Here is an 11,519-nt window from a genome sequence, read left to right as displayed (position 1 = left end):
TTTACCAAAATTTTTGTAAGATACATCCAAAGCGTATTTTAGGGGGTTAAGATAGATGTGATCAGGTTGCTTGGCTGACCTTGAACGTCATTGGCAATGCGTCAAACTGAGGCGACAAACCAGTATGCAAAAAAAGTCGATGACAAGTGGCAATTAAGTCAATTATTTTGCACTATTTTCCGGTGGATAGTAAATGGAATATAATACCAAAGAGAGTAAAAAAGTGGGGGAGGTTTTTTAGCTTAGATAGTACTTTCTCGCTGTGGGGACTCATAATTTTCTTATAAGCAAGATACCAGGGGACTCAGCCGCAGTCGCGGTCGCAGTCTGCGTCGCTGCCGGCGTCACTATCTCAGCCAAGTCAAGCTCTGAGCTCCCAGCTCTTGGCCAAGTTTATTGAAAGCGCAGAATCCGAAAGCTACGGACGTGTTTCGCTCGAGCGCATCTTCGACCTACGATCTCTCGCTCGCTCCCGCCCGCCCCGCATAGCAGCCTCTCGCTCCCTCGCGCCTCGAAGTGATCGTGATATCGTGCCGCGAATTTTGGATTTTATTTCGATTGAGAAAAGGCGGTGAAAATATTACACACTATAGTCGTCTGTCTGCCAGCCGATTTTGTCATCGCGATCATTGTTAGTCGCTAGTCGGCTCCTACGCGGTATAAATTATATTGCAGCTCGTCTTTACCCCCTTTGGGCAATGCCCAATTCTAAATTGTTAATTGCGTGACAAATTCCGAGAGAAATAATAATACAAAAAGTAATACGAAATATCACATCACCCACGATATAATGCAGTTCGATCCGAAGCCACGATGCGGTGGCAGCGTGGTTAGCTTCGCCGTAATGCTGCTGATCATCGGCGCGGATTTCGCCGTTGGAAGGCCTGGTATTAATTAAACAAAAAATTATTAACTAAGCCGATTGCATTTGCGATTGCGTTATCGGTATCGCATATTCAATTTGCACCAGCATGCGAATCCGATTTTTCTCCGATCAGTGATCTATTTCGCCTCTTACCTTTTTCTGTCTTAAATGTTATGTGTTATGTGTGCCTATTGCGTATTTTCTGGAGGAAGCTACAAGTTTATGGGTGTTATAAAATATAGAAGTTTATTAAATGATTTGGCATAATTATAATGCCAGTTCTAGAACCTGTTTGAAAATATTCTATAACTCAGAATATTGTACAGCCCACAACTTTAAGCTTCCTCTTTATCTGCAACTTGATCTGTAACTAATTTTACGATCTTATCTCAATCCTACTAAGTGTTATACCGAACCCTAGTCCCCCTCCCCTCCCAACTGTCTGTCAATATATGTTAGAAGTTCCGATTCTTCACTCACACCCAGTATAAAGCATCTAAAAAAACTCACCTCACCTGCATTTGCATTCCCAAAACTCACCAGCGCACAAGTTTGTTCTCACCTTGCAGTGAACTTTGATCGTGATCGTGATCATGACCCACATCGGTTGGGAGACAAGTGTTATCCCCCAGCTAACGACTAATGACAGTTGCTCCAAACAGACGGAAAATCAGTGGGCCCGAAGTTAATTTGAAATGAAGCTAGTTTGTGTTCGAGAGGTAAACAGAAGAAAGTGTAGAAAAAAGCTTTAATCTGATAGAAGAATTGCAAGGAAAGGCTATAATCTTGTTTAAATGTGTAGAATCATCTTGGATTGTAATGAATCTTTTCGAATATTTTGATACATTCAAAAAAGACCAATATAACAGTGATGATTCATGTAGTATCCTTAAGATGTATATATACATGTATCATTCTATCTTAATTTTATATCTCAAGAGATAAATATAAGTTCCCTTGAGAGGTCTGCTCGTCTCAATGAAGCATCTTTATACACACATCTTGTTTTTGAGAGCATTCTCTTGACTTGTCCCGAAGGCTTCTGCCTGCAATTAGCCTTCGCCGTTGAAGAGCCTTATAACTGCCGCCTTAAGCTGTTTTTGTTTGACAAACAAACTGAAGAACTGGACGACGATCATTAAGATTGTTTTTTTGTTTGGGCTGAAAGCGAAATCAGGTAGCCGCTGCAAAAACAAATAGCGAGGTTCCCAAAGGCAAAGCGGTAGGAAAAATGAAATTCGAGAAGAGCCGATATTGTGAAGAGGTCCCAAAGAAAACGAAAAATGAAAACCAAAAACCCCTAGCCCAAAACCGAAACTGAAACCCAGAGACAGAGACCCAGCAAGTGGGGGTTACGTAAGCTGTAGATAACGTGACTGGCAAGGCTTCGACCAAGTCTCTGTCGATCCGTCTTCCTCTTGCCGTTTCTGGGGGGGATAAGAAAGAAGAAGAAGAAGAAGGGGTTCCCTAGGGGGGGGGGTCTATGTAGTCTATAAATTTAGCGACGCTTTTGTCAAGACGATCTGTTAACTAAGTTGTTTACACCAACTAGAGACAAATGTTGAGGCTCTTTTTTGGGTCATGGGGCCGCGACAAGAAACCATAAGATTTTGAGGATGAAAAATAATCTCGAAGATTACTGACCAACTACTTAATTGCCCAATAACAATTAAAGAGTTCATTTGAAGCACCTATGGTGGAAATATCATTAATGGGCCTAATGGATTTCCTTAAGCTCTGCTCTTGTTCGCTCGAAATGGTTTCGGTTTTCATTTTTGGCAATCAATAAAACCATCGCAATGAATGGATAACCGTACGTGATAATTAGCAAATTCGCACGGATCTGAAATAGGGAATCGTGCCTCACTTTCGCGTGGCTTGATTTATGATCCAGCCGCAGATTATCGTAATTAAATCACAATGGGATATCAACCAGTAATGGATATAGATGAAGATATGTAGACACATGAGCAGCGGCAATTCGCTTTCGGCATATATACTATATATATGTATCTGTAGATTTGATTTGGGAAACTATTGCAAAATCTTCAAAGGCAGCCGCCAAATACCAGTCCATAAAGATCCCATTCTGGGGCCATTCTAACCATAAATATTTATTCATTTATGGGTGAGTTGGGTTTGAATTTCGGCTTATCTTTCCCCTTGACATTTCCAAGCCAATCATAATGAAATCATATTTCATTTGGCCATTTCAAGTGCAATAAACACGCTTTGTTTTTGTATACACAACCAAGTATAATTTACAAGTTGTGTTTATATATTTTGCCAATTTGGCACTGTTTTTGACACATTTCGTTAGTCGTGTGGGATGACAGTCCAATAAGTCGATAAGCCCAAGGTCTGCTGGAGACATGATATAAGCGGAGATTAATAAAAATCCATTACAATCCAGCGAAGGTTGTCCGAGTCAAAATAGAGAAGATGGTAAACAAACTGTAAAATTGGCAAGTGCAAAATGTTTTCAACAGAAATTCCCATTGTCTTTAGGTGGGTGCAGATGTCGTGAAGCCGTCAATCAATTAAAAATTAAATTCAATAAACATAAGCGATGGTGTTGGATGGCGATGGCGATGGCGATGGCGATGGCGATGGCGATGGAGATGTCGATGGTTATGAAGATGGCGTTGGGGACAAGCGAAATTAATTGGCCTGAACTTGAGCAGCGCTTCGAGGCGGAAGTGCGGGGATTTTCAATTATGCTGGCATTAGCCAAAAAAGAAGTAACACTTTCAGCCAGCCGTGACGCCAATCATCTTCGGCTATCTCCCGAGCATTCATATTTATGAGAAAGTTCAGGGCTTCCTGATCCTAACGGCCAAGCCCGTTCCAAAATGCAAATTAATCGCGTTAGCTCGCGGCTATAGAATAGAGATTTAGAGATTTAGAGATATAGATATATGCACATGTGCTTAGCAGCCGGAACTGACTTGGAACTTGACTGGCTAAATCAAAGCAACGCCCATCGCGATTTGGCTTAGTCACATTCAAGTTGGGTTGACCGCAGAGCAGAAACCGCATTTCCAGAATTCCCCGGCTCTACCCTAATTATAATATTCCACAGCCGCAGTATAGCCACACAATTTATTCAGTTATTCCGCCGCTGTAAACAGGAATCAGAAGCTGGGAGAAGCTGACAATCTGAGAATCTCTCAGATATATCCCAGTAAATTATTATTAATTATTCGCACTCGGCACGAGCGGCGTACAGTACTTGTACTACCCATGGCGAAAATAACAAAATCGTTGTCGGTACAATCATTAGCCATTAATTCGGTTGTTGTTGCTGTCAGAGCCACCAGCTGTCACATGGATTCCCCGATTCTCCGATTCCCAGACCCCCAGCGAGAAAACAATGAGTGTCTCGTTTGATAAAACCCATGCCAAAGACTGCAAAGTGCGTTTCGCGAGTGTAAGGCTATAAAGCTGGCCGAAAAAAGATGCATTGCAGAAATAGAGGCACCAACGTGTTTTTTATTTATTAGATTATTTAAATTAAATGATTAAATATAAACAAATGAATAAAACCAACATTAGAGGAATTTAAAATGAAATCTTTGAACTTACTCCCTTTTTTTTATCAGTGTAGAGAAATTAGTTTGTTAACCCAGATAAATATTAACAGATTTTTATCAGTAAAGGGAATTTGCCAAAATAATTAGATAACAAAATCGCTTGGGTTTTAATTCCCCACACCGATTAATTATGAAGCCATTTAATGATAATTGGCAAAGTTATTCAATTAACCGCTTTGAGTGTGTGTTTTTAATTGATTTCATGTTTTGTCACTTAACGACGATATAAAAGGCATAATAGGCCCTAGAGCCCTTTTTGCCCGACTCCAATGGCCAGCTGAAACGAAAGACTTAGGCAACGAACTTGATGGTTGCACACCTGTCACACCCACACAAGCACACCTGCACACACATCTACATTGACTAACCTGCCTGGGTAACTTTTAAAATTGAATTTTATCTGGTGGCGGACCTTTGTGTAACTAACAGTAACCACCGCACAGCAGCCACACATTACCACAGCAAAGGTAAAAAAGCCAAAGCAAATGTATGGCCCATCTCAGTCAATGTCAATCAATCAGCCGCCGCGGCAGCCAAATTGCCCAAGAGCCGCCCACAGCTGCCTCATCTGTCACCCAACCACCGGCATCACCAGCACCACCGGCATAGCCACCGAATAAGCCCTACACCACCATAGGACAGGCACCCATCGTGTTCAATTCAAAAACAGCTCTTCAGTTGGGAGAATACTTAGACAAATTTTTATCTTTACTATTTTTTAAGAAGGATGATCTATTATTTCTCTAGGCTAGCTGTTTATTTAAAAACTTCAATAAAGTAACACATTTTGTGACAACCTTTTTTGAAAAAAGAAAAGCCAAGAGTAGCTTTTAAATTTTTAAATATAAAATCATGATATCGTATCAAAAAAGCTTTTATGTAAATTACAAAAAGGGAAATTCCATTATTCCATTCCATTCAGTAAAGTAACACATTTTGTGAGAACCTTTTTTTAAAAAAGAAAAGCCAAGAGTAGCTGTAAAATTGTTAAATATAAAATCATGATACCTTATAAAAAGCTTTTATCTAAATTACAAAAAGCGTAATTCCATTACATATACTAATTTACAAGACCGATCGAAGAGCCTTGCCAATTTCAAACTTTATTTGAGATTATAAATATTTTTGCTTCGAAACACGTAAGGTTAGGGTTACTTCATCATCTATACTTTAAATGGAGTTGTTTAAGGGTGTGTCCATTCGTTCTCCTTCGACATCTCATTGGCTCATCCTGTCATCTACCCACTTTCACTTGCTACTTGACACCTGTCATCTGCCTCTTCCACTTGCCTCCTCGCTTCCAAAACGCTTCCAATGAGCAGTCGCAGCCTCAACGAACCCACCACATTCTGCTCCCCCGCCAACAGATGTGCGCGAGTCGCCCTTCGCCCGCGAGCTGCAGCCGCCGCTGCTGCAGCCGGACGTGACCTTCAGCCCATCCGGCCAGCAGGCGGCTGGCCCTAAGGCCATCGACAGCTACGGCAACCCCATCGACGCACTGCGTCCCATTGACACGCCCGATGGGCGCAAGGTGGTCAGTGCCCAGGGCGTTCAGTTCGAGATACCCACCTACGCATCGGGGATCACGGAGATCCGGCGGCCGGCCGACGATCTCCTGCCGCCGCACATTGGTGAGTTGACAACCAAGGGAACAGCGGCTGCCAGCGGTGCCACCAGCAGAACGGAAACGGAAACGGAAACCAGGACGAAGAAGAACGACACAAAAAACACTGCCTTGACTGCACCACACACAAACAGTAGAAATAGTAGCACCACTAGAGCCACTAGAACCACTAGAACACCTAGAACCACTAGCACCACCCGCACCGCACCAGCTGCACCACCCATTAGCACCACTAACAAGCTGGCCAAACGCGATCTGCTGGGCGGCCAGTTCCCCATCGCACCACCCACTAACCGCCACGCCCCGCCCGCCTACTCCCTGATCAGGCTGAATCCCTTTGGGGATTCAGACTCACCCATCACCCAGATTGGCCTTCCTTCTAGTCCCAGCCCCTGTCCCACTTCCGCGTCCCAATACCAATCCAAAAGCCCCGCGAATTGCTCGAAATACTCAACAACGAATCCGAATCCTCTCCAACCAGATGCCATCGCTGTGGGCCTGGAATCACCACAGTCCAGTGCAGAACAGAAACCGAATCCGATACCAATTCGGAACTCATTCTCCGGCACAGCATCATCTGCACCAGCACCACTTCCAGCCACATCACTAACACCGCCCCACCATGATCCACCCTCATCCGACACGACGACCTCCAGCACCGCTGGGGATGTGGAGGTGGAGCAGGCGCAGCTGGTGCCTCTGCCGCAGGAGGAGGCCAGCCCTCTGCCGGATTACATCCTGGAGCTGCAGCGCCAGGATGCGAATATCGGCGGACCAGTGGAATGGAAGCCGGCTGCCGATGGAGCACCACTCAGTGTGATTGCCTGGGATCTGTTGCCACCGCACCAGGATCAGGACAGCCTTCACAGCCAGGAGGAGCAGCAGCAGGAGCCCACCATCATCACAGAGGCACAACAGCTGCCGGCCAAGAAGGTCCAGGGCATTGTTGATCCCATCAGTCACAATATACGGCTGAGCCTGAGCAGCGGTAATGCCCTAAGTCCAGTGGCACCACCACAGGATCAGGAGCACCACGACGGACCAGCGGATCATGGCACCAATGCCCATGTGGGCAGCACCACGCAATCCAGCAACCCGGGTCGCTTTCCCAACCGCCAACGTGGCACGGCCCACTACAGCACCACCAGGAGCAGTAGCACCACCTTGAGACCCAGGAGCAGCAGCACCACCACCCAGGCACCTACGACCACCACTACCAGGAGAACAACCACCACCACAACGACTACCACCAGGAGACCCACCACCACAACCACCACTACGACAACCACTCCGAAGCCAGTAACACGCTCCACCACTCCATTGACTATTGGCACCACCGAGGATCCCGCCAGCTTCTACCACCTGATAAACGAGGAGGCCTATGCCTTCACCCTGCCCACCTGGCTGCAGGAGGTCACCGATCCGGATCTGGATGTGGCTGTGACCTTTGAAGTGCCCGCCGACAACGATAAGTACAACCACACGTTGGCCAACGATCTGGAGCCACCTTTTGAGCCCTTCGTTGATCTGGGCAACATTCAGCTGACGCCACCACCCACCAGCAGGCCCAGCACGACAACCACCAGAAGAACCACCACCACAACAACCACTACGGCGGCACCAACGACGACAACAACGACAACAACCACGACAACAACCACGCCACAAACAACCACAACAACCACGCGGCGAACCACAAAAGCACCCATTACAACACTAAAACCAACAGCACCCACCACCCACAGCACCCAAGCGCACCCAGAACCACCGCCAGTGAAACTGACCACAACCACCACCCACCACGCAGATAACCCGCCAGAGGATTCGAGGAGCACCACAGCGAGTCCGCTGGATGCGGGCAACCCATTCGATTCGGCCACGATTCCCGCCTGGCTGCGTGACTTCGACTATCCGGATGTGGGTCCCGGTGTGCCCTTCGACCCGGACAACTATGGACCAGCAGCCGGAGGAGCAGCAGCCGCCAGCAGCAGTACCCGTGTCCCAACCAATCCGCCACGCCTCCCTAACGTCCCAACCGCCTCCTCCGCTTTTCCATCCAAAGTCACGCTTCCGCTTCCAGGCAGCAGCATCAGTGGCACCAGCAGCAGCGAGGAACCACAACAGGTCCTCGTTCCGCCCGCTGACCACTCGGAGTCCTCTGCCGGTTCCATCGCCGGCTCCCTCGCCGGCTCCTCCAACTCCAATCCCGGACAACTCACCCATCCCACATCCTTTGCAGCCCGCTTCGAGCCACCGGCCAGCAGTTCCAGCTCCTCCGCCGGAGAGCCCTTCCCGCCCAGCAAGGTGGAGTACACCAAGAGCGACGAGGGCAAGGTCATCAGCACGCCGGTCACCAGCAACCAGCGGAAGAGTAAGTTCCAATGGGAATCGTTTTATTTCATTTTCAAGCTGTGATAATCTCGAGTCCAGCATTTTTCCAAGATGCAAGTGGTATTTACATTGAGTTAGATAGAAAAAAGCTAAAGGAAAAATTAATTAGTTCGAAAATGCAACTGAATAGGAGACCAGGAATTATTACGAAAGGAAACCTGTCATAAATTTCATAAAAATACTTACACAGAGAAAAGTATCCAAGAACATTGTTCTTGAATTAAGAACATTGTTCTTGAATTAAGAACATTGTCCTTGAACTGAGAACATTCGTTCTTAAAAACCGTGTAAGTGCATTTTGGTATCAATAAAGGAACGAAATGGTGAGAAGAGAAAAGTTAAATTGAGTTTATTTAACAACTTTTTGATAAGTAAACACTAAGGACTGAACTAATAGTTTATTTGTACATACAATGTACTTAAATACCGCCAACTTCAACTTGATTCGAGCAAAATAAAAACATTTTCGTCTTAAAAATGTCGTTCTATTTTTAAGAACATCTTCAACTCAGATGAGAACGTCAGAATTTTCTCTGTGTAGGATCTTACAAAGTAGTATTTATTATCTATTCTACTATAATACGCGATTAGGAAATTTTGGAGAAATTGTAGTGAAATCTTTTATTGAATTTAACGAGTTTTATCAACATGTTTTTTAAAAGTCTACATACACGTTATATAATTTTGAGACCAGAATAAAAAAAATTGATGTGCTATAAAAGAATCAAGGAAACCTTTTACTCTAAAAGGATACTTTAGAACAGCGAATATTTCCGTAAATCACTGTTGAATATAATTTTTTGTTTTTTTAAATAACTAATAATGCCCAATGCAGACAAACTGAAATAAAATAGAAAATGGAAGTTAACAAGCCTACGATTGTTGTCTCGTTTTTTCCCCAGCCGAGCCTGTGTCACCAGCTGCGAACACCGGAAAGTACACGGGTGGATTCGGAGCTCCGGCGGGACTCCTGCGTCCACAGACGACCAGTCCCAGCGGCACCAACCCGAGTCCAAGTGCCAGCTCCGACATCTATGTGGCCGGCAACCAGCACGAGTTCAGCAGCATCATAAAGGCGAACAAGGCGCGGCCCACCGTGAACCCAGGTCGCTACAACGGCGGATTCGGAGCACCCACCGGCGTCCTTTCGCCCCAGGCCCAGGCGGAGCCGCGCCCCTTCCAGCCCATCCAGCAGCAGGCGGAGCACAGGGAAACCCAGTCCGCAAACGGAAGCGCGAACCGGCGGACGGAGGGCCGCTTTGGCGGACCACCCGGCATCCTTGTGCCCTTCGACAACGTGCAGCGGACTGGAGGGCAGTAGGCAGTAGCCACCGCGGAGGAGTCCAGGGGTCCAGTGGTCTCCGCAAATACTTTAAATTATTTATAGCCCATGTACATGTACCTATGCTAGAGCTGAGTAAGTGGATCGCCACAATACTTGCGTAAATAAAGTCTCACAACTAATTTCGGATCTCAGTTCACTGGGGCAGGCATTTCAGGGGGTTACGAATGAATGTAGGCCAGTTTAGCTCGGCACAGCATACGGTACACACATAAAATAGAGTCTTTCGCTACGGAAACGGTTTTGAAATTATTGTTAGATCCGACTTCAAAATGTGCAATTGTGACAACTATACACCTTCGTGTTCCGCCACGTTCTATCCAATATGGTGCATGGTATGGGGTGGCCTTTCATGTCTATCTGGAATCATTATGTTAATCCAAGGGCGCGTGGGCAATTTTTGGTATTACGTCGATTATACCCCTTACGGTGCTATAGCGCTTATTTTTGGACTATTCTATCTTTTTGGTGGACTAATGATGATGCTTGGTGTTAGAATGGCAAGTAAGGATCAAAACCATTTCGAATCAAAATTAATCTTTCATTGTCCTGTAATAGAATAAGAAGAACCTTTTTAAGACCGGAAAAATCCTGAGCTACTTTTATGCTATTCCTTCTTTTGGTTCTATATTCATTTTAAGTAAGTCGTTGTTCTGGCGTTTGACATTCGTAGATAGGACTGTTATCGATAAAGATAGGTCCAGAATTTTTCCAATGTTATGTTTTAATCACTTGTACAATTTTAGTTGTCCACATCTTCGCTGTAATCAAACTGTGCAGATATATTGAAGGTCGCTGGGGATAGCTGTCTAAAGATTTCAGATTTCAGTTTTTATTCGGAGTTAAACCTTAATTGATTATATAATCCACGAGATCTCTACAAATTAACCAGTTTTCAATCAAGTTACGGCAATTGGTGAGCTAACTTATCATTTGTCTTAAACGATCTTAATTCTTTACCCTAAACAGTATATTTTACTTGGAATATCCCCTGATGGTGTGGAATGCGGCTATGATGAAATTAAATGTGTACGATTTCAGATGTTAAAACGGCTTATCCAAATTTTATTGTGTCTAGTAAAAATCATGTGTTCTTCAGCATTACTTGGCTATAAAATACAAGGGGAAATAAACATCGTATTTTATACAGATGGCTTAATATATCAGCACAACACTGTTTAATTGATACCCCTTAATAATCGGAATCGAAATAAGAAACCTAAGTGGGCTATTCTCCAAAGAATTAGCTTTTGCATTTTCCTTTGAGGTTGTCTATCATGTTTGAGCTTGGACTGAAGAAACTGCGAGATCCGATTAACCACATTCAACGGATTTGGGACATTCGTCCCAATCTCAACCGAAACTCGCCACATACCCCTTCGATAACGTACAGTAGAGTGAAGATCTTGGGGCTGATTACAACCCAAATCCTTTTTTGACTCCAATAAAGCTAAAAAAGCTTCGTTTACCTTAACTGAACGTGCAGTTAAATTACATATCGTTTCAAAGTCGACCCAACAATGTGCAATTTCTATCTGGATGTGTGCATCGTAATGGATGGCTTTAATATTGTGGAAGGAATAGATATGGCGATGTGGACTTCCACATTCACATTCTTCTACGGGTACCGAACATTGACATTATTTGGTGTTCTTAATGCCATATCAGGCTTTTCATATTTCGTTGCTGTATTATTGCTGTGGT

General features: G+C 44.7%; 2 protein-coding genes across 6 annotated transcripts; both read left to right on the top strand.

Annotated features, from left to right (window-relative positions):
* Positions 1 to 386: 386 nt before the first annotated feature.
* Positions 387 to 9,937, top strand: LOC119549216 (integumentary mucin C.1). 5 transcript variants are annotated; one of them, XM_037857076.1, is made up of 4 exons: positions 388 to 887; positions 5,826 to 6,089; positions 6,564 to 8,453; positions 9,376 to 9,937. In XM_037857076.1, the coding sequence occupies exons 1-4, from the start codon at positions 791 to 793 to the stop codon at positions 9,792 to 9,794; spliced, it is 2,670 nt and encodes an 889-aa protein (XP_037713004.1). In that variant the 5' UTR covers positions 388 to 790; the 3' UTR covers positions 9,795 to 9,937. The 5 variants fall into 5 exon arrangements, with proteins under 5 accessions (XP_037713003.1, XP_037713004.1, XP_037713005.1 ...); XM_037857080.1 differs by having other exon boundaries at positions 391 to 887; positions 8,322 to 8,453; XM_037857078.1 differs by having other exon boundaries at positions 391 to 887; positions 7,890 to 8,453.
* A 47-nt stretch (positions 9,938 to 9,984) lies between these two features.
* LOC119551027 lies at positions 9,985 to 10,916 on the top strand. The gene is made up of 4 exons (XM_037860087.1): positions 9,985 to 10,315; positions 10,374 to 10,455; positions 10,562 to 10,731; positions 10,785 to 10,916. The coding sequence occupies exons 1-3, from the start codon at positions 10,088 to 10,090 to the stop codon at positions 10,618 to 10,620; spliced, it is 369 nt and encodes a 122-aa protein (XP_037716015.1). The 5' UTR covers positions 9,985 to 10,087; the 3' UTR covers positions 10,621 to 10,731; positions 10,785 to 10,916.
* The last annotated feature ends 603 nt before the right edge of the window (positions 10,917 to 11,519 follow it).

Source organism: Drosophila subpulchrella, chromosome 2R (assembly GCF_014743375.2).
Source record: "Drosophila subpulchrella strain 33 F10 #4 breed RU33 chromosome 2R, RU_Dsub_v1.1 Primary Assembly, whole genome shotgun sequence".
NCBI lineage: Eukaryota > Metazoa > Arthropoda > Insecta > Diptera > Drosophilidae > Drosophila > Drosophila subpulchrella.
Note: the sequence above shows the minus strand (reverse complement) of the source record. Positions and strands in the feature narration are given on the sequence as shown.